This window comes from Eretmochelys imbricata, chromosome 23, assembly GCF_965152235.1.
Source record: "Eretmochelys imbricata isolate rEreImb1 chromosome 23, rEreImb1.hap1, whole genome shotgun sequence".
Classification (NCBI taxonomy): domain Eukaryota; kingdom Metazoa; phylum Chordata; order Testudines; family Cheloniidae; genus Eretmochelys; species Eretmochelys imbricata.
In genome coordinates, this window is record NC_135594.1 from 6,736,724 (window position 1) to 6,758,978 (window position 22,255).

Genomic DNA, 22,255 nt, shown 5'->3' on the forward strand with positions numbered 1-22,255 from the left:
TGGGGGGACCAAAACTGGACGCAATACTCCAGGTGTGGCCTCACCAGTGCCAAATAGAGGGGAATACTCACTTCCCTCGATCTGCTGGCAATGCTCCTATAGCCCAATATGCTATTGGCCTTCTTGGCAACGAGGGCACACTGCTGACTCATATCCAGCTTCTCGATCCACTGTAATACCCAGGTCCTTTTCTGCAGAACTGCTGCTTAGCCAGTCGGTCCCCAGCCTCTAGCAGCACCTGGGATTCTTCTGTCCTAAGTGCAGGACTCTGTACTTGTCCTTGTTGAATCTCATCAGATTTCTTCTGGCCCAATCCTCCAATTTGTCTGGGTCACTCTGGACCTTATCCCTACCCTCCAGCATATCTACCTCTCCCCCCATCTTAGTGTCAGCTGAGAATTTACTGAGGGTGCAATTAATCCCATCATCCAGATCATTAATAAAGATGGTGAACAAAACTGTCCCCAGGACCGATCTCTGGGGCACTCTGCTTGATACCAGCTGCCAACTAGACATGGAGCCATTGATCACTACCCATGGAGCCCGATGATCTAGACAGCTTTCTATCCACCTTATAGTCCATTCATCTGGCCCATATTTCTTTAACTTGCTGGCAAGAAAACTGTGGGAGACCGTATAAAAGTTTTGCTAAAGTCAAGATATATCACATCCACTGCTTTCCCCATATCCACAGAGCCAGTTATCTCATCATAGAAGGCAATCAGGTTGGTCAGGCATGACTTGCCCTTTGTGAATCCATGTTGACTGTTCCTGATCACCTTCCTCTCCTCCAAGTGCTTCAAAATGGATTCCTTGAGGACCTGCTCCATGATTTTTCCGGGGACTGAGGTGAGGCTGACTGGCCTGTAGTTCCCCAGATCCTCCTTCTTCCCTTTTTTAAAGATGGGCACTACATTAGCCTTTTTCCAGTCATTCGGCACCTCCCCCGATCGCCATGAGTTTTAAAAGATAATGGCCAATGGCTCTGCAATCACATCAGCCAACTCCCTCAGCACCCTTGGATGCATTAGATCTGGACCCATGGACTTCTGCATGTCCAGCTTTTCTAAATAGTCCTTAACCTGTTCTTTCACCACTCACAGCTGCTCACCTCCTCCCCATACTGTGTTGCCCAGTGCAGCAGTCTGGGAGCTGACCTTATCTGTGAAGACCGAGGAAAAAAACGCATTGAGTACTTCAGTTTTTTCCACATCATGTGTCACTAGGTTGCCTCCCCCATTCAGTAAGGGTCCCACACTTTCCCTGACCTTCTTCTTGTTGCGAACCCATACCTGTAGAAACCCTTCTTGTTACCCTTTACATCCCTTGCTAGCTGCAACTCCAGTTGTGCTTTGGCCTTCCTGATTACACCCCTGCATGCTCAAGCAATATTTTTATACTCCCCCCTAGTCATCAGTCCAAGTTTCCACTTCTTGTAAGCTTCCTTTCTGAGTTTAAGCTCACCGAAGAGTTCACTGTTAAGTCAAGCTGGTCACCTGCCATATTTGCTATTCTTTCTACACATCGGGATGGTTTGTTCCTGCAACCTCAAGAAGGCTTCTTTAAAATACAGCCAGCTCTCCTGGACTTCTTTCTCCCTCATGTTATTCTCCCAGGGGATCCTGCCCATCAATTCCCTAAGGAAGTCAAAGTCTGCTTTTCTGAAGTCCAGGGTCCGTATTTTGCTACTCTCCTTTCTTCCTTTTGTCAGGATCCTGAACTCAACCATCTCATGGTCACTGCTGCCAAGGTTGTCACCCACTTCTACTTTCCCTACCAATTCTTCCCTGTTTGTAAGTAGCAGGTCAGGAGGAGCACGGCCCCTAGTTGGTTCCTCCAGCACTTGCACCAGGAAGTTGTCTCCAACACTCTCCAAAAACTTCCTGGATTGTCTGTGCACTGCTGTATTGCTCTCCCAGCAGATGTCAGGGTGACTGAAGTCCCCCATTAGAACCTGGGCCTGTGATCTGGAAACTTCAGTTAATTGTCCGAAGAAAGCCTCGTCTACCTCATCCTCCTGGTTCGGTGGTCTATAGCACATGCCCACCACGACATCACCCTTGTTGCTCTTGCCTCTAAACTTAACCCAAAGACTCTCAACAGGCTTTTCTCCAGTTTCAAGCGGAGCTCTGAGCAATCATACCGCTCCCTTACATACAGTGCAACTCTTCCACCTTTCCTCCCCTGCCTGTCCTTCCTGAACAGTTTATACCCACCCATGACAGTGCTCCAGTCACGTGAACTGCCCCCCAAAGTTTCTGTTATTCCAATGACATCATAGTTCCTGCCAATCTGCAAACAGGACCCAGGCTTGATCTAAACACTAACGTGTTTCAGCGTGTCTGAAACAAGCGAACACGCATTTGACCCAATGGACGCACACAGCAGGAATGTGTCTGGCAATATGTTGCGTATGGCAGTGGTTCTCAATCAGGGCCCCCTAGCAGGCCGTGAGCAGGTTTCAGGGGGGTCCGCCAAGCAGGGCCAGCGTTAGACTCACTGGGGCCCGGGGCCTTGAGCCCCTGCCATCCGGGGCTGAAGACAAAGCCTGAGCAACTTCACTTGGTGTGGGGCCCTGGGCAATTGCCCTGCTTGTACCCCCGAATGGCAGTCCTGGCTTTTCTATGCAGAAAACCAGTTGGTGCGGAACAGCTGGGCCGTGGAGATTTTATAGCGTGCTGCGGGGCCTCAGAGAGGGAAAGGCTGAGAACTCCTGGCGTACGATCCCTCCTGAGCACGAGGCCTGTTCTGACGGTGCCGGTCACTACACGCTGCAGCTCCAGGGGTGGGGCTGCGAGTGTATCAGGGCGCGTGCAGCTGGGCTCATCCCTGGGGCTTGCACCATTCAGCCTGCCCCCCACCCCAGACGTCTTTTAAACTGGGGGCTTGAAACTGAGGTGATTTTCATCCAGAGGCTGGGGCAGCATCCGAGCGGGAAGCTGGCCATGGCCCATGGGCATCCTTGATGGCACAGCCCACCCTGGGAACCCCATCCGCTGCAGCAGGACAGGGGCTGGCCCCGCACAGAGCCTTGCGGCTTCAGAACTTGTTTGTTTTTCCAGACTATTCTAGCTGCTCGTGATCTGGCCACTCGTGTGAGAGCCCGAGCCATGGCAACGTACCACGAGGGCACCCCCAGGTCACAGGACAGCCCCCCCCCCCATTGGGCTGGGTGACCTCCAAAGGTCTCGGTTCGCAGCCTCGCTGCTGTGGTTCCCTGCTCAGCACCGCAGTGCTGATGCGCATGCTCCTCGGCGGCTCTTCTGACTCCATTCTGGCCTGTCCTAACGGCACGGCTCCTCCCCTGAGGCTTGTTTCATGCAGGGGCGTAGTCTGTGGGCTGACCTTGGAAGAGCACAGCCACCGTCACCCCCTCCACACACACCCCACCATCAGCCCCCCAGCCAGTGAGCCAGGCCCAGCCGTCGAAGGAGAGCTGGGGGGCATTTGTAGAGCCCCGGGTCTGTGTGTTGCAGGCTAGTGGGTCTCTCCCACCCCCTTATTCCTGTCTTCTTGCTTCCACCCTCATTGTCCCCCCACAGCCAAGGAGGGGCTCACAGGGGTTTGGCCCATCAAAGCAGAAGCACGTTGGTCCAGTTAATGCAGCTTTAATGTCGGCCTCTGGCTCGCTGCCCTGGCTGGCCCTGCCCCAGTTCAGCCAGACCCCAAGCCGGCGGGGGGGTGATTTACAGGGGGGTGTAGATAAGGACTGGGCGTGCCGTGCTGTGCCAGACCCTGGTGGGGGTGGGGCGCGCACACAGAGCTGCTGTGAAGGTCTGTACATCAGCTTCAGAGCCATATGTATAAACCCAATTGCACCCGCTCCCCCCACACATCTGATTGGGCCGTGCTCCGCCCCACCGGCGGGCTCCTGGGCTGGAAGGGCCCCCCAGATGCTGCCTCAGCTAGGAGCAGCAGGTGGCCCCAGCATGCCTAACCCTAGCCCTTCATGCCGTAGGGTGGCGGCACTCGGAGCTCCATCCATTTGGGAGTCAGGGCAACCATGGGTGTGTGCAGGAATTTAAATTTGACCCCTTTTGTGCCTTCCCAGGAGCTTACTCTCCCCTCCTCCCCACGAGGCCCTGGGAGGAGCTTACTGCCCTCCCCCACCAGGCCCCGGGAGGAGCTTGCTTTCCCCCCTCCCCGACAGGAGCTCGATCTTCCCTCCCTCCACAGACCTAGGGCCAGAGAAGTTCTGGGCCCCTGATGATTATGGGGGTGCATGCCCCTGAGGGCAACTAAACAAGCCTCCCCAACCCACGTGTGACTGGGAAAACGCTGCTCACGGCCCCGAGGCCCTGCTGGAGGCGGGGCTGCATGGGGACTGACAGCCCCAGGGAGAATGGCCCCAGATGCTTGGGGCAGAGGGGGTGGGTCACAAGTGAATGGAGAACCCCTGTGGGCCCTGCCCAGGCACCCCTCAGGCCTCATGCCCACAGCGGCTCCCTGGGGCAGGGCCTCGCTCCAGGGTGGTGGAATCCCCAGAGGTGCTTGCCCAGCCCTGGCCTCACAGTACTCCCATTAGCATCAACGTGGCTGGGAGACGGAGCCTCTGGATGGCCAAGGGAGTCACAGGAAGCCACAGGGCAGGGAGGAGGCCCGAGAGGGCTGGAGCAGCAGGGAGTGGGGACAGCAGAGGTGGGAGTCGGAGCAGTGGAATAAATGAGGGGGTTTCAAGTGGGTTCTGCAGGGAGCAGTTCTAACCCTGACACTGTTGGACATTGTCAGCAATGAGCTGGAACTAACCATACCATTGCTGCAGAGACAGCGTACGGCACAGATCGGTGGAGCGGTGAATAGTGAGCACAGGGCTGTCAGCCAGCGCGAGCTAGGCCCATTCAAACATGCGTCTAACCCAGCCAACTGCAGTTCTACATGAGGGATCAAGAGACGCCAGCCACCCCTACCGCACAGGGGGCTGTGTCCTGGCAAGCAGGGACTCTGAAGGGGATTGAGGGGTCACAGTGAACAAACAACTCAACATGAGCTCCCATGGTGATGCTGGTGCCAAGAACGTAAGAACGGCCAGACTGGGTCAAACCCATGGTCCTGCTAGCCCAGCATCCTGTCTCTGACCATGGCTCGTGCCAGATGCTTCATACAGAACAGGGCAATTATGGAGTGATCCTTCCCTGTCATCCATTTCCAGCTTGTGGCAGTCAGAGGCTAGGGATACCTAGAGTATGGGCTTGCATCCCTGATGATCTTGGCTCACAACCATTGATGGATCTGTCCTCCAGGAACTTATCTCATGCTTTTTTGAACCCAGTTATACTTTTGGCCTTCACACCATCTCATGGCACTGAGTTCCACAGGTTGACTCTGCCTTGTGTGAAGAAGTATTTTGTTTTAAACCTGCTGCCTATTAGTTTCACCGGGTGACCCCAGGTTCTTGTGTTACGTGAAGGGACAAATAATTCCTTAGTCACTTTCTTCAGACCATTATATAGACGTCTCTCATCTCCCCCCTTAGTCTTCTCTTTTCCAGTCTGAACAGTCTCAATCTTTTAAATCTCTCCTCATACGGAAGCTGTCCCAGACCCTTAATCATTTTGGTTGCCCTTCTTGGTACCTTCTCCAATTCTAATATATCTTAAGATGGGGCAACTAGAACTGCCCGCAGCATTCAAGGGGTGGACATACCATGGATTTATATAGAGGCAATATGATATTTACTGTCTTATTATCTCTCCCTTGCCTAAGGATTCCCAACATTCTGTTAGCTTTTTTGACACCCGTTGCACATTGACTGGATGTTTTCAGAGAACTATCCATGATGACTCCAAGATCTCTTTCTTGAGTGGTAACAGCTAATTTAGACCCTATCATTTTGTATGTATAGTTGGGATTATGTTTCCAACGTGCATTACTTTGCATTTATCAACATTGAGTTTCGTCTTCCATTTTGTTGCCCAGTCTCCCCGTTTTGTGAGATCCCTTTGTAACTCTTCACAGTCTCCTTTGGATTTAACTATCTGGAGTATTTTGTATCATCTGAAAAATTTGCCACCTCACTACTTTACCCCTTTTTCCAGATCATTTATGAATATGTTGAACAGCCCTGATCGCAGTACAGACCCTTGGGAGACACCACTATTTACCGGCTCTCTCATCTGTGAAAACTGACCATTTATTCCTACTCTTTGTTTTCTGTCTTTTAACCAGTTACTGGTCCATTCCCTTTCATCCCATGACAGCTTATTTTGCTTAGAGTCTTTGGTGAGGGACCTTGTCAAAAGTTTTCTGAAAGTCCAAGTAAACTATATCCACGAAATCATCTTTGTCCTCATGTTTGTTGACTTCCTCAAAGAATTCAAATAGATTGGGGAGGCATGATTTCCCTTTACAAAAGCCATGTTGATTCTTCCCAAATAAATCGCGTTTATCTATGTGTCTGATAATTCTGCTTACTATAGTTTCAACCAATTTGCCTGGTACTGAAGTTAGGCTTAGTGGTCTGTATTTGCCAGCATTGCCTCTGGACCCTTTTTAAAAATTGGAGTCACATTAGCTATCCTCCTGGTCATCTGGCACAGAGGCTGATTTAAGTGATAGGTTACATACCACAGTTAGTATTTCTGCAATTTTATATTTGAATTCCTTCAGACCTCTTGGGTAAATACCGTCTGGTCCTGAAGACTTGTTACTGTTTAATTTACCAATTTTTTCCAAAACCTCCTCTCTCAATCACTCAATCTGGGACAGTGCCTCAGATCTGTCAGCTAAAAAGAATGGCTCGTTTCTGTTTTCCTTAGTAGGATCCAACTTCCAATTTTTAAAGGATGTCTCTTCGTCTCTAACCACCTCTTTTACACTCTTGTTTAGCCATGGCAGAATTTTTTCCCCATCAGGGGTATACATTTAGTGTGAGCCTCTATTAGGGTGCTTTAAAGTTCTCAGAACCAAGCACAGTCTGTTTAGCTGATCCCAGAGAAGACTGAAAAGTGACTCAATCACAGCAACTTCAGAGCAGCCAAACTAGGTACTAAAGGGCACTTTAATCTAATGGAGAAAAGCAGAACAAGAACCAATGACTACAAGTTGGAACCTGACACATTCCAGTTAGAAATTAGGCATAAATATTCCCCAGTGGAACAAACTCTCCAGGGCAGTGGTGGATTCTCCACCTCCTGATCTCTCCCAGTACAACCTGGCTGCCTTTTGGGAAGAAAACTTCAGCCAAGCACAAGCGACTGGGTCCCTACAGGGGTAACTCAGAGGCAGCTCCCTGGCCTGTGATAAAGCAGGTCAGACTAGATGATCTAATGGGCACGTCTGGCCTTGGAATCGGAGAGAAATACAGGTTCTCCCACTGGAGTATCGTCAGCCTCTCTCGTATGCACAGCAGCCAGCCGCACAGGCCCCGGCAGCAGGCTTCATGCGAAGGGCTGCACGACAGCACAGCTGCATCCCCAGCCCACTGGGGTTCTCTGGCTCGGCCACACACCTCCAAGCTGCCCCATTGATTGGAAAGTTTTTCCCCCCTTCAGCCTCATGCCGACATAGCAAACAGCTGGACATGAGTGGCGGAGAACCAGGGCCTGTGTGGGGAACTTACACGGCACAAGCTGAGCTGAGGCGTAGCTGAGGTAGCGGGGGGCAGAGGGACGTCTTTGGGGAGAGGCCGGTGAGTGAAGGGCACAGAGTGGGGCTCAGCTCTCAGCCTCGTTCCCCACTCCCTGGCTGAATGGGGGCTGGGCACCAAGCCCCATGGGTAAGGAGGACTGCAGCATCATAGGGCCTATTGTACTGGTACCAGGAGTGCTGCCAGACTGCAGAGGAAGCTGGGCCCTGCACCTTCTTGGCCTGGACCTCTGTGGAAGTGCCCAGGCTCCAGTTAGGGTGAAGCCCCCAGAACCTCACCGCTGGGGGTCACCGAGCCGACTGGCCGCAATGCATGCTGGGACCCAAAGTCTCCATGGGCTGCATGTCCATATCTTGAAGGATTCTCTCTCTGTATGCCCATTAGGTGGGGCTGGCAAGTAGGTGTGCCTGGGCCCAGCGATTCCCCCAGGAACACAGCTGCTCTGAGACTGGGCCAGGAAATGACCGCTCCCCCCCGCAGCTTCCCCCAGCCAGGGCACCGGGTCAGGCTGGAGCCCACAGGGTTGGGGAGGAGCAGGGTGGCACCTGTTCTGGCACAGGAGGCTGCCCCCGCCACACTCACCCATCCTCGGGTTTTCCCAAGGGACGGACTGTTTAGTTTGGTTAGAGACCAATTTGAATTTGTTCCCCCCTCCCCCTGCAGTCACGCATACCAGTCTCTGATGCGGATGAGCCAAGGACGGGGCCCGACTGAATCCAGGGTGAGACCCAGCTCCCACCAACGCTCTTACCCCCCCACAGTACACGCCAAAGCCATGATCCCCCGCCCCCCCCCGCCCATCCCACCTCTCTGCCAGCAGGACATCCACCCTGCCCAGCTGGCTCCCTGGCAGCCCTACCCCCCCGTCCTCACAGCCCCCAGGGGCCAATTGACCAAGTCCTTGGAAGAGGGGAGCACTTCCCAGCAGGGGAGAATCCCAGCAGCAGAACCCCATGTTCCCCCCAGCCCCTAAGTTCATCAGGTGCCAGTTGCATTCCCAGCAGCAGCAGATGAGCCGTGTGCTGGTGCATTAGACCTTCTTCCGCTGAGGCCTCACCCTGGGGAATAGCTGAGGGAGGAAGGAGAGAGAGAGAGAGAGAGTGTGAGCTTCCCCACAGCAGTGCCCTCCCAGCGACCGTGGCGCCACGAGCTTCCCCACAGCAGTGGCTATTGGGCAGTCGTGGTCAGAAGCCTGCCAGTGTTCAAGGGTCCACAGCTCCACCAGGAAGTCTGCCCATACCCCAGATCCTGGCTGGAACTGGGACTCCAGGGACTGGCCACGAAGGGCTAAGTGAAACTGACATTCTTCTCCATTTCATGGCTGCTATTCACAGAATAGCTCTGAATTCTTGTCAGTTTCACAACTCTGTTTCAGGAACACCATATTCTGGTCTTTCTGAAACCAGTTTTTCAGGGATCTCTGGTTCGCCAGGGAATTTTGGTAAATTTATTTTCTGAATCGGAACCAAGCAAATTAGAAAACACCAAAGCTTCAGGAGAACTGAAATCCCTGAGTCTCGGGCCAAACACACACCAGCACAGCTAGGTCCATCGGGGGGGCGTAAAAAAACCACACCGGCCAGTGACCCAGCTATGCTGGCAATGCCCCTAGTGTGTAGACAGCATTGTCGAGGGAGGCTCAGGCAGGTTCAGCTTCTGGGGTTCGGGGATGTGGTGTTCCTAAGGCAACAGAACTCCTCCTATTGTCAGCATACGCTGCGTCTGCACTAGGGGCTCTGCTGCCATAGCGCAGGTCCCCAAAGTGTACGACGCACCCCCTGGGGGTGTGTGGAGGAACATCCAGGGGGTGCAGCGGGGTCTGGGCCAGCCCCCATGGGGGCGGGGAGGGAGTGCTACCCAACCCTGCTCCGCTACCAGCTCTGATCCAGCCCTGCCTCCAGCCACGTCCCTGGCTCCCAGCCCCACCCCTGGCCCTCTGCTCCCTGCCCCACGGCAGCCCCCAGCCTCGGCTGCTGCTCCATTCCCGGCCAGGGCCAAGGCTGGGAGTGGAGACACATCTGGCTGCCAGCCTCCACCGTAGCCTGGCTGCAGCTCCACTCCTACCCCCAGCCTCGGCCCCTAGCCACAGCTGCACTCCTGGCCCCTAACCCGCCCCCAGCCTTGCCCCCTTAACTCAGGCCACGTCCCCCCACCCCAAGCCGCAGCCCCAGCCCAAGCTCTGGGAGACTGGAGGCGTGGACGGGGTAAGAGGGGTGCAACCCTCAAAAATTTGGGGACCACTGTGCTGTAGGCTTTGCAGTGAAGACACAGCCTAGATCAGGTCTGCTCCCAGGTGGTTCCAGCCCGGCCCGTCCTCCTCCAGCCCTCCCACCCCGGTGAGCTCAGGGCAAGGCTCACCCCAAAGTAGTTCTTGGGCACGTAGCCCTCCTGGCCATAGAGCGAGGCCCACCACCAGTCCAGCTCCTCCTGGCTGTCGCGCCGCAGCACGGTGACCGGCTCCCCCTCGCGGAACGACAGCTCGTCGCTGAACTCAGCGCTGTAGTCCCATAGAGCATACAGCACCCCGTTGTTCAGCAGCCCCATGTTCTGCTCCACATCTGCAACAACAGCCCGACCGGGCGGCGGGGGGGGGCGTGAGCCAGACACCACCACGGGGATGGGGGGAGGCGCACAAGCGAACCAGCTGCCACCACGGGGGGTGGGGGAGGGAAGAGAATGAACCAGCTGCCACAGGCTTGGGAGGCATAGGGATCAGTCAGCAACCCCAGGGGAGGCCCAAGTCCCTCAGTGGAATAACCCAGCCTCCTGGCCCCACCAGCCACCCGGCCCTCCCTTCCCCCATAGAAGTGCCCCACCCCTTCCCCCCAGAGTGGTCAAGCCCCAGGCCTCTCCCCCCGCCACAAAGCTGCCCCCATGTCACGGAGTCCCCGGGCGATGCTCTGGAACTGCTCCCTACGAAGCCAGTCAGGACTCTGGGGAAGTCTCCTTTCTGGGAGCAGCCTGTCTGCAGGACACACAGCTCACACAGCTTCCACCTTCCTGGGTCTGCCCTCGGAGCATTCAGCCTCCTCTGCCCCTCCGTGCGCTTCCCACAGCGAGTCCGCCCAGGCGGGCTCCTGGGGAAGCCAGAGAGTCCTGCACCCCAACTTCACAGTCAGAGGTGACTCTCAGCCAGCCAGTAAAACAGAAGGTTTATTAGATGACAGGAACATGGTCTAACACAGAGCTTGTAGGTGCAGAGAACAGGACCCCTCAGCTGGGTCCATTTTGGCGGCCAGTGAGCCAGACAACCACATCTGCACTTCACTCCATGTCCCCAGCCAGCCCCAAACTGAAACTCTCCAGCCCCTCCTCCTCTGGGCTTTGTCCCTGTCCCGGGCCAGGAGGTCACCGGATTCCTTTGTTCTCCAACCCTTTAGCTCTCACCTTGCAGGGAGGAAGGGCCAGGCCATCAGTTGCCAGGAAACAGGGTGTTGGCCATTCTCTGTGTCCAGACCCCTGCACACACCTGCCCTCTAGGGCTCTGCAATGGTCATACACCCTTACCCCACCACCTAGGTACTTAAGAACTGCATGGGGGAAACTAAGGCACCCCCACACTGTTCAGAGGAAACATTAAGAACAGTCCCGCTTCGTCACATCCCACCCCGCCCCTATGAGGTTGACCCCCGCCCGTCCCCCGCTCCTCCCCATGGTGGCCCCCCCTCACCGGCCAAGTAGTTGAAGCACTCGCTGTAGCCCTCCCGGTAGGGGTCGCACTTCTCGAGGGCCATGCTGCCGTCGCTGAAGGTGGTGGTGAAGATGGCGGCTCCGTGCCGGATGAGGGCCATGCAGATGGCCGTGTCGTTGCAAGAGGCGGCACAGTGCAGGGGAGTCCTGGGGGCAGGAGGGACAAGCTGGCAGGCGCCCAGGGCAGTGGGGGGCTCTGCTGGGACCATCAGCGTCTGCCTGCACCAGGGGGCACGACGGCAGCACCTGGGACAGGGAGGGACCCCAGCCACGCACACAGTACCCGCCCAGCCACCCGCCTCAACCCTGCCCGGGCCCACGGGGAGCACGAGGGCACAAGGCTGGGCCTGGCATGCTGCAAGGGAGGGGCAGGGCCAGGGTGCAGAGCTGGGCACCAGGCACTGGGTGATAGGGGGGCATGGGGGCTAGAGCAGCACAGCTGCTCTGAGGTGCCAGGGCTGTGCAGCAGGAGCTTGAGGGCAGGGATGTGGCTGCACATAGGATGAGGGCACTGGGATGCTGGGGCAATGCTGGCAGGTACGGGGCTGCATGACAGGGGGCCACAGGGCAGCGCTGGCAGGCACGGGGGTAGGCACCGGGACACAGGGTGCAGGGCAGCACTGGCAGGCATGGGGCTGAGTGGCGAAGGGCCACAGGGCAGTGCTGGGAGGCGCGGGGCTAGGCACTGGGACGCAGGGTGCCAGGGCCGCATGGCGGGCACAGGACTAGGCACTGGGACGCAGGGGGCCGGGGCCGCATGGCAGGCACCAGTGGGCACAAGTCTGCATGGTGGGTGCTGACAGGCACACGAGCGCAGGTCGGCTGCCAGCGGCTGCATGGGCGGGCGCTCACCATCCGTGGCTGTCCATGGAGTTGACGTTGGCGCCCACGCTGATGAGGAAGTCGACGATGTTGTGGTTGGCCCCGCAGATCGCGTTGTGCAGAGCTGTGATGCCCTCATCGTTGGGCTGGCTCGGGTCGTTGAGCTGCAGGCCAGAGCGGGTGAACTTAGAAAACGCTGCCAACCGCCTGTCCCAGGATTGTGCCCCCTGCTCCCCCCCCGCACACCGGGCCCGTCCCAGGGGCTGTGTCCAACCTGATCCACCAGAACATGGCAGGACACTCGCCATCTCCCTGACCACTGTTGACAAAGGAGCCAGAGCAGCCGCCCAGGGGCCTGCCGGCTGTGGGGTACAGGGATGTGCTGGGCCTGCCCATGGGGGGGCCCTTGGCTGAGTCCCGCGGGGATCACGGGCTGACGGGGCAGCAGCTTTCGCTCACCAGTCGCAGGGGCTGGAGTCCGTGTCTAGCTGGCCAGGCCCCAGCCGGACGAAGGGGACAGGGCAGCCTCGGGGTGCACCGGCCCCCGGCCATTGCCTCCTGCCCAGTCCGCGCTCGGCAGAGGATTCCAGGCCAGGCCTGTCTCCAGAGGGGCGGGGCGGGGCAGCAGCCTCACCTCGTTCACTGCCTGCTGCACCACGTCCAGCTCGCCCGTCAGGGCCGCGTCCAGCAGCAGCACCAGGGGGTTGAGCTGCACCCGTTTCCCCAGCCGCCGCCTCGGGGACGAGACTTTGCGCAGCACCGAGCGCTTCTCCTGCAGGCACGCAAGGGGCAAGGTCACGGTGTGGGCGGGAGGGGCCGGAGCTCAGGCTGTGCCGGCGAGCGGGGAGGCCAGTTCTGGGAGTTGCGGGGGTGGGGGGGACCGGCTGACAACTCCATGGGTGCACCAGGGAGGTTGGGGGGGCCCTGTCCTGGGGCTGTGGGGAGGGGCTGGCTGACAACTCCATGGCTGTACTTACAGAGCTGGGCGTTGGGGTGCCGGGGCTGGGGGGGTGGAGGCGGGAAGGCGTTTGTCTGAGAGCTCCATGGTGCACTTAGAGGGCTGGGAGCCAGGGTGCCGGGGCTGGGGCGGGGAAGGGGTCTGGCTGACAGCTCCTCGGTGCACTCACAGGGCTGGGCGTCAGGGTGCCATGGCTGGGCATCGGGGTGCTGGGGGCATGTCGGGCTAACAGCTCTATGGTGCACTTACAGGGCAGGGTGTCAGGGTGCGGGGCTGGGGCGGGGAAGGGGTCTGGCTGATAGCTCCTCGGTGCACTTACAGGGCTGGGCGTCAGGGTGCCGGGGCTGGGCGTCGGGGTGCCGGGGCTGGGGTCTGGCTGACAGCTCCTCGGTGCACTTACAGGGCCGGGCATCGGGGTGCCGGGGCTGGGCGTCGGGGTGCCAGGGCTGGGGTCTGGCTGACAGCTCCTCGGTGCACTCACAGGGCTGGGCGTCGGGGTGCCATGGCTGGGCGTCGGGGTGCTGGGGGCATGTCGGGCTAACAGCTCTATGGTGCACTTACAGGGCTGGGTGTCAGGGTGCGGGGCTGGGGCGGGGAAGGGGTCTGGCTGACAGCTCCTCAGTGCACTTACAGGGCCGGGCGTCGGGGTGCCGGGGCTGGGCGTCGGGGTGCCGGGGCTGGGGTCTGGCTGACAGCTCCTCGGTGCACTTACAGAGCCGGGCGTCGGGGTGCCGGGGCTGGGCGTCGGGGTGCCGGGGCTGGGGTCTGGCTGACAGCTCCTCGGTGCACTTACAGGGCCGGGCGTCGGGGTGCCGGGGCTGGGCGTCAGGGTGCCAGGGCTCTCCGTAACAGCCAGCAGGGGCAACGCTGCGGGTGCTGGTGGGCTCTGGGGCGAGGGCGTCGGGGCAGGGCTGACCGGGGTGGCTGCCTTCAGCTCAGCTGTCTCCGTGATAAGTGGCAGGTCGTCCCCCACCGACACGGCCTCCTCCTTGCGGCCCCGGTGATGGAAGAGGCGGCTGATGAGCTGCTGGTATTGCTTCTTGTGGGTGGGCGGCAGGACAGGGCCGGGGCTCTGCTCCATGGAGCCACGGCGCTTCAGGGGCCGGGGAATCTCCGCCAGCACCCGAGCCACCTCCTTGAACTCGGGCACCTTCTGAGCCTCGGGGGGCAGGACAGGCTGCAGGCGGGTGGGGCTCAAGGGGCGAGCCACCTCCTCCGTCTCTGCTGGCTCGCTGCTCCGCAGGATGCTCTCCAGCTCGGGCTCCGTGTCGCCCCCCACCGGGGCCCCGCGCACGGGCTCCACCGGTGCTTCAAGGGCTGAGGCCCTTCCCGCGGCTGGTAGAGACATGGCAGGTCAGCACACCCAAGTCCTCAACCCCAGTGAGCATCCCCAGAAAAGGGGCAGCACCCCCAGACTCAGACCCAGTACAGCACCCCTAACCCTGGGCAGCACCGTGAGATCCAGACTCCAGTCAGCACCCTCAGATTCATGACAGCACCCCTAGACCCAGGGAAGCCAAGGCAGCACCCCAGATCCACGGGGGAACCAGGACAGCATCTCTTCCCCAGCCCTAGGCCAGCACCCCCAGGCCCAGACCCCAGTTAGCACTCCTAGACCCAGTCAGCACCCCCCAGGCCAAGGACAGCATCTCTAGACCCAGGGGAGCCAGGGCAGCACCCCCTTTCCCAGATCCACAGGAGGAACCAGGGCAGCACCCTCAGACCTACACCCCAGTCAGCACCCCCAAACCCCAGTCAGCACCCAGAAGCCCAGACCCCAGGGGAGCACCCCCAGACCCAGGGGGTCCAAGGCAGCACCCCCTTCCCCAGATCCACAGGGGGAACCCGAGCAGTACCCCTTCCCTAGACACTGGGCAGCACCCCAAGACCCAAAGGGGAGCTCCAAAACCTACTCAGTTCCTCCCTTATCCCAACAGCTCGGGGAGTCCTGGATCCACTCCCAGCCCCCTGGCCCTTGCAATATCCAGCCCCGTTGCTGAGTGCAGAGCAATTCCTCCTGTTTCCCCCCACACTCTGCCCCATGGTGCTAGGGGTCTGACCTCACCCCCGCCCCGGGGGAACCAGGAGACCATCAGGCCCTGCAACATCTGCCCCAGGTCTCTCACCTTCAGCCCCCGACGGGGCCGGCCGCAGAGGAGCCTGGGACGGAGGAGACAGCTGCTGGAGCTGGGGCTGCTTCTGTGGGGAGCGGAGGAAGATGGGGGAGCCTGGGGCCCCCTGGGGCTGGCCCTTGGCACTGGAAGCTCCGGATGCCCAGAAGGCGTTTTGCAGCTTGAAGATCATGGAGAGGGGCAGAGGCTTGTGGCGTTTCGCCCGCGTGCCCTGCAGGCTGGGGGGCGGCATGGCGATGCGTGAGATGGGCTGCTGGGAGAACTGCCAGTTGCGGGGCAGGGTGCCCGTCTGGCTGGCGGGCAGCAGCCTGCGGAAGGAGCTGTCTGGTCTGCGCTCGCTGGGCAGCAGGGACACTTTGTAGTTGCGGGGCAGCGTGGCGCTGTGCATGGCATAAGGCTGGGGGTGCTCGTCCTGGAGGGGAGAGAGGGGGCTGTGAGCCAGCCAGGATCAGATGCAGTGCTGAGAACACCCCCCACCTTCCCCCCAGAGCACAGGGGGACACCCGGCCATAAGTCATTGCAGCTCCCACACCTAGTCAGTACAGCTCTGGCTCCAGGGTCCCACCAGCAGCGGGGCAGGGCCCATGCAGGGCTGCCAGCCCCAGGAGCTGCCTGCTGCCAGATGCAGGGCTGCCAGGTTCCCAGCGCAGGGGCGAACTCACGGGCCCAGCTGGCCCCAAACCTCTCTCCCGTCACCCCAGATCAGGCCCACTGGTCCAGCTAGCCCCACCCCTGCGCCAGTGGCCCCAGATCAGACTCCTGGCCCAGCTAGCCCCACCCCTGCGCCAGTGGCCCTAGATCAGACCCACAGGTCCAGCTAGCCCCATCCCTGCGCCAGTGGCCCCAGATCAGACCCACAGGCCCAGCTACCCCAGTATCTGGTCTCTGGCAGGGGTCAGCTTGGCCTGATTCAGATGCAGATGAATTCTCTTCACCCCCCAGAGCACACAGGGACTGGTGCTGTGACTCCTTCCTCCCCATGTGGTACCACGCTATGGGCCAGCCCCACTGCTGCTAGCCCTGCCTGGCCAGCACTTACCTTGCCTTGCCCTGCGACCCCATCCAGGCTCGATTCCCTCCAAGGAGCCAGCTTCAGCCCCGCGGGCACCTGCCTGAGCCCTGTGTGCACATCTCCTCCTGCAGGAAGGCAGCTGGTGAGGTGGGGGGCTCCCATGTTGTCGCAGGGGACAAGCCACACACTGCTTTTATGTCCTGCTAGGATGGGGGTCTGAGGGACTCTGTGTGGAAATGGAGCCGGCACCCATCATAGGACAATGCTAGGAGCGACCCCCTGGTGCTGCCAGCTCCCCCGCGGCCTGCCAGGGACCCCCGGCGCTGCCAGCTCCTCCACAGCCAGGAGCTTCCCAGAGGGAGAGAGAGAAGTCTGTCCATCCCCCCAGGCCCTCCCCATGGACCCTGGGCACTCACTCTCGTAGCCGGCCGAGTGGGATGATTTCTTCTCGTATGCCACGTCCAGGTCCGACTCGTTCCAGCTCCTCTGGGGCCTTCGCCGGATCACCAGGTCATCTGGAGAGAGAGACTCTGAATGGTCTCACCCCACCCCCAGCCCCCCCAGCACCTGGGTCCTCAGCCCTGCCCTGCCCCCAGCAGGGGCCATTCCAGCCGCAGGATGGGGGACGGGCAGGGGAGACCTCACCAGCATGACCCAGAGACCTCCACGTCCCCCAGGGAAGTAACTGCCTGTCTCAGCACCGCAGCTCGTCCGTGCTCTGAGCCAGGGGTCCATGCCCCGCCCCACCCCACCTTTTACTGGCTGTAAGGGTGAGCAATGGGGAGGGGAGGAGCAAGCAGGGGGCAGGGTCTTGGGGGGAAGAGGTAGTGCGGGAGCGGGGCTTCAGGGGAGGGGACAGCCCGGGATCAGGGCCTCAGGGAGAAGGGTCGACACAAGGGCGGGGTCTTGGGAGAATGGGTGGTGTGAGGGCGGGGCCTTGGGGGAAGGGGCGGGGCCACCGTTCAGGCGCCCGTGGCCCCCCCCACACTTTTAGAGAACTTCTGTCACCCCTGCTCCGAGCCCCCCCGTAAAGCTGCAGGACACAGCAAGCACCCCTCTAATGCCCCCTAGAGGAACAGGCCCAACGGTGCTCTCCCCTTTCCCCCCAAAGCCATATGGGGAGGGGGTCTGTGTGTCAGGCTGGGGCTGGCTTACCTTGGGCCCGGAAGGGGGCGAAGGAGCTGGGCCCAGTGGGGAACAGGCTGTGGCTCTCGTAGGGCGGCGGGTGGGGCGGCCGGGGAGATAGCGCGCGGTCCGGGAAGAACATCTGCAGTGCCGAGGCCTCAGAGGGGGCGGGCGGCAGCCGGGGGGAGCTGGCACGGCCCGCCGGCCTGGAGAAGGACAGACGCTCCGTGGCCCCAGCCTGCCACAGGGAGCGCGGGGAGGGCGCGCGTCCCTTGGGGCTGGGCAGGGGCAGAGAGTTGTAAGAGACGGGCAGCACCTTGGGCCGGGGCGACTGGGCCCGCTCCAGGGGTTCGCCCTGCAGGTAGAAGGGGGACTGGGGCGAGGCGGGGTGGCCCAGCAGGGCCTTGGCAGGGGGGCTGCAGGCGGCGGTGGGCGAGAAGGTGTCAGCGTGGTAGGAGATGTAGCTGTTGGTGCTCTCCAGGGACAAGTTCTTCCTGGCGTACTGAAGCTGTGGGGACGTGGCCAAGCCAAGCGGCTCTGGGGCGTGCGAGGGGCTGGCGCCGTATCTGTCCACCTGAGAGCGGCAGGGAGAGCAGACAGGCTCAGCACGGGCCTGGCGGCTGCAGCCCCTACCCCATCCAGAGCAAATCAGACTCCTCTTATGGCACCACTGCACCGGCGGGCATAGCACTAGGGGGCGCTGTGCTGCAGGGAGCGGGGCAAGGACACATTGGGGGCTCTGTCCCTTTGGAGTGAGTGCTGACCCCCACTGGCCCAGCCTGGCACTAGGGGGTGCTGTGCTGCAGGGAGCGGGGCAAGGACTCAGTAGGGGGCGCTGTCCCTTTGGAGTGAGTGCTGACCCCCACTGGCCCAGCCTGGCACTAGGGGGCGCTGTGCTGCAGGGAGCGGGGCAAGGACTCAGTAGGGGGCGCTGTCCCTTTGGAGTGATTGCTGACCCCCACTGGCCCAGCCTGGCACTAGGGGGCGCTGTGCTGCAGGGAGCGGGGCAAGGACTCAGTAGGGGGCGCTGTCCCTTCAGGGTGAGTGCTGACCCCCACTGGCCCAGCCTGGCACTAGGGGGCGCTGTGCTGCAGGGAGCGGGGCAAGGACTCAGTAGGGGGCGCTGTCCCTTCAGGGTGAGTGCTGACCCCCACTGGCCCGGCATACCACTAGGTGGCGCTGTGCTGCAGGGAGCGGGGCAAGGACTCAAGGGGGGCACTGTCCCTTCGGGGTGAGTGCTGACCCCCACTGGCCCAGCCTGGCACTAGGGGGCACTGTGCTGCTGGAGGTGCCTTCTTGGGGATGAGAGACCTGAACTCTTGCCCACTTGATTCTTTCACTAGCCCATTCACAAGACTCCCCTTTGCCAGGGTGTTAGCCCTGGGGTCCTGGTCAAATCCCATTCCTCCTCCCTGAAACATCCCCGTCCAGGTGAAAGTAGAGGATTCTCTTTCAGCTACATCGCACCCCAGAGATGGCTGCATCTCAGTGGTGGGGCAGTGCTCCCCGTGACAAGGCAGTCGTTGCCAAGACACGCCGTCTCCCTTCCCTGCCGTACCTTGGGCTGCCCAGCAGTCTGCCCTGGGCTGTCCGTCCACAGGGTTTCCAGCTGTCTGGACAGCTCATCCACCTTGGCTGCGGCCGTGTCCAGCTCCACCTGCTTCAGGTCAATGTGCTTCATAGCTAGGGCTGGGGGAGACGGCACCATGAGGCCCTGTGCCAGGGCAGGCTCCGCACCCAGCTGGCCTGGGCTATGCAGAGAGCCCAGAGCCATGGCCCTGCGGGGCCCTTGTCCCGATCTGAGTGTACCCGGGCAGGCTGGCGGTTCCAAGAGAGGCCCCTAGACTTGGTGAGCGACAGGGTCCCAGGTTCATCCCATCCCCAGCTTGTCTCCAGGCCTCTCCCGAGGAGTCGGTGGGGAGCAGAGCACTCGGGCCTGTTGGTGGGACGGCTGGGCTGCCGGTTCAGCAACAGCAGCCCAAGCGCTCTGGGAGGCTGTGACCAAATAGCTGAAAAGCCACTAGTTATCGCACCCCCCAGAACCCTAATCTACTGCACCCCGAACGCCTGGCCACCACACACACCCTCTGCACCCCCAGAACCCCAACCTACTGCACCCCGAACCTCACCCCTGGCCACTTCACACACCTGCCAGCCACCACGCACCCTCGGCACCCCCCAAATCCCCAACCTACTGCACCCCAATCCCCACCCCTGGCCACCTCACACACCTGCCAGCCACCACGCACCACCACCAAAACTCCAACCACCACAAATCCCCCACCCTCCTGGCCACCCCACACACCACCATGCACCCTCTGCTCCCCACAAAAGCCCAACTCCCTGGCACCACAAATCCATGAAAGCCACCATGCCCCCTCCAGCCCCTGGCTACCACCACGCACTGCCCCCAAGCCTCTGGTCACCACACATCCACCAGCACCCCTCCTGCCCCCTCAACACCTCCCCCCAGTCACCACACAGCCCCCACCTCTCCCAGCCACTCCCCAGACCACTGTGCACAAAGCACAGGGCCTCCCCACCCTGCGACCCCCAGCCCTCCACCCTTACACTGGAAGTTGAGCTCCAGCAGGTCCTGGGCACCATGCATCTTCTCGCTGGCCATGGTGCAGGGGGCTCCGAGGCCACTGGCCACCAGCTGCAGTGTTGCAGGGATCTGGGGACGAGAAGCACTTCCATTGGGACCCAGAGCTGCCTTCTCAGCCAGGGCCGCCCTCTTGCCCCACCCAGGTGCCAACGGGCTGAGTAGGCGCCCGGTGCTCAGTATCGCTCCCCTGCCCTATGAAGCAGCCCTGGGAGCCAGGGGCGGGGCTGGCTCCTGCCCGGCCCTGGGGATGCAGGCGGAGGGGCTGACTCAGGGCTCTTGGGCAATGGGAGCAGCAGCAGAGACACCTGGCCAGGCCACAGGCGCCGCCCGCTCCAGTGAGCCAGGGCGCCACAGCTGGCATCCAGCACCGAACGGGCCAGGTTCGGGGACGCCCGGGCACCAGGACCCGGCCCTGCCACCGACACAGGGGCTAGGGACACAGCGAACACTCAGCTCACCTGGCACCAACCCCACCAGGTCGGTGATACTCCAGCCCCTGGCACTTCTGCCCCCCTGCCTGGTGCACAGGCTGGGCACAGCCATGCCTGAGGCTGCTGAGCACCATGCAGGGGAGCAAACCCTCCTGCAGCTGAGCCTGCCACCCACGGCCATCCCAGGCACTGAGCGAACACCCACGGGTGGGCACAGTGACGCACCCAGGCCTGCTCGCCGGGCACATGCAGAGCCGGTAGTGCCCTGCATTTGCCGGGCCAGCAGCACAGCTGCTATCAGCTCTGCTCTGCTGCCCAGCCCCAGTGCCCCCGCCCCCCCAGGGAGCTGCCCAGCCCATGCCTGTCCCCCACCGTAGCTGCCTTCCTACCCCCCCCATCACCCTCCAGGGACCTGCCCATTCCATTCCCCTAGGGGACCCAGCCCCCACCCTGTTACCCTGCATCCCTTGGGGACTGGACTTGCCCCCCACCCTGTTACCCAGAATCCCTTGGGGACTGGACTTGCCCCCCACCCCTGTTACCCAGAATCCCTGGGGACCCTGCAGCCCATTCCTGGCTGCATGCTGTGACTGGCTTGAATTGCTTTCAATAATAATAATTAAAACACGCAATCCATTGTGAGGCTCTGCACCGGGCATCCTAGCCGAGAGCAATCACCACCAGAGCTGCCTGCCGTGGGCGTCTCTGCCCCGAGTGAGGCATCCCCCCCGGACACGCCAGGCCCGTGCCAGCGGAGACAGCGTGTGGCACCAAAATGGAAGTTATAACGGAGTACACAGGGTGAGCCAGGCCCAATCCAGCTTGCCGTGCCTGAACCAGTCCTCACACCGGGCTAAGGTCCGCCACGGCCCGGCCTGGCACAGCACACCCTCCCCCTAGTTCCACAGCTGCACAAGAGGGGCCGGTCTCCCCCTGGGATCAGCTCCCCGAGACCCCACGACGCAGAGCCAAGCCCCCAGAATGGTCTCCTGAGAGCAAGGAACAAGTGGCATTAGGGTACATGGGGGCAAACCCACCTGGGCACACAGAGACACAAGCACACACATGGGCCCATAGAGGCACAGGCCGGGGGGAGGGAACATGACTGCATGGGGTTGTACAGACAGACAGGCACACAGTGGCATGGACACACGTACGCCTAGTGCGGAGCTAATCCCATGGGACTCTCACATCCATCCATGGGCCCAGAAAGACTGGGGTGGGGGATGGCCCAACCCAGAGCTGAGCCTTGCGCCTCTATCTGGGCCCAGCCAGAACCTGGCCTGTCCTCCTCAGCTACAGGGACCCAGAGCCTGGCTGCTCCTGGGCCCGGGTCACATTGGGCCCCTCGCTGGAAGGATTTTGAGCTGCAGCCTCAGACCCACCGAACCAAGGCTCTGCACTGGGACCGTCTCCAGTTACCAGCCACAGGCAGGAGCCAAGCCTGGGGCAAGACAAGGGGGCGGAGGGGGGGCACCAGCAAATGAGCTGGGGGACATGCAGCGACGGGTTCAGAGCTATGGGGCAGGGGGTCGAGCTAGCTCCCAGGGCTGAGGCTGTGTTGCCTGGATGTGGGGCTTCCCAGTCTGGTGCCTCCGGGAGCTATTACTGTGGGGTCCAGGCCAGATCGCACCGTCTGCAGCCCCAGAGTTAGGGGCCATGGCCCAACCCCACACACAGACCCTATGCTCTGAGCTGTTCTGCCCCTTCCCCATCATGCCCCTGCAGGCCCCACCCAAATTTCAGGCCAGCTGGGATGCTGCACATGAGCTCCCCCTGGAGCCAGGCAGGGCAGGTGAGCGGAGAGCGCTGGTGTTCACAGCACAGGAACACCATTTCCCAAGCAGTACAGACCCCTGCCAGGCCGGGAAGGCGCCTGGGGACAATTGCTG

At 60.8% G+C, this 22,255-nt stretch overlaps 1 protein-coding gene across 1 annotated transcript in view; it reads right to left on the reverse strand.

The window, feature by feature from the left end:
* Positions 1 to 8,481: 8,481 nt before the first annotated feature.
* PPP1R13L (protein phosphatase 1 regulatory subunit 13 like) overlaps positions 8,482 to 22,255 on the reverse strand; it is a 30,500-nt gene continuing 16,726 nt past the window's right edge. Inside the window, exons 2-13 of the mRNA XM_077840363.1 lie at positions 19,896 to 20,001; positions 18,883 to 19,013; positions 17,355 to 17,898; positions 16,616 to 16,714; positions 16,227 to 16,324; positions 15,182 to 15,599; positions 13,768 to 14,390; positions 12,732 to 12,869; positions 12,128 to 12,261; positions 11,256 to 11,422; positions 9,944 to 10,143; positions 8,482 to 8,654 (exon numbers count right to left, since the gene is read on the reverse strand). Of these exons, the coding sequence (XP_077696489.1) occupies positions 8,616 to 8,654; positions 9,944 to 10,143; positions 11,256 to 11,422; positions 12,128 to 12,261; positions 12,732 to 12,869; positions 13,768 to 14,390; positions 15,182 to 15,599; positions 16,227 to 16,324; positions 16,616 to 16,714; positions 17,355 to 17,898; positions 18,883 to 19,013; positions 19,896 to 19,950 (2,646 nt within the window). The 5' untranslated portion in view covers positions 19,951 to 20,001 and the 3' untranslated portion in view covers positions 8,482 to 8,615. The remainder of the gene's footprint in view (positions 8,655 to 9,943; positions 10,144 to 11,255; positions 11,423 to 12,127; positions 12,262 to 12,731; positions 12,870 to 13,767; positions 14,391 to 15,181; positions 15,600 to 16,226; positions 16,325 to 16,615; positions 16,715 to 17,354; positions 17,899 to 18,882; positions 19,014 to 19,895; positions 20,002 to 22,255) is intronic.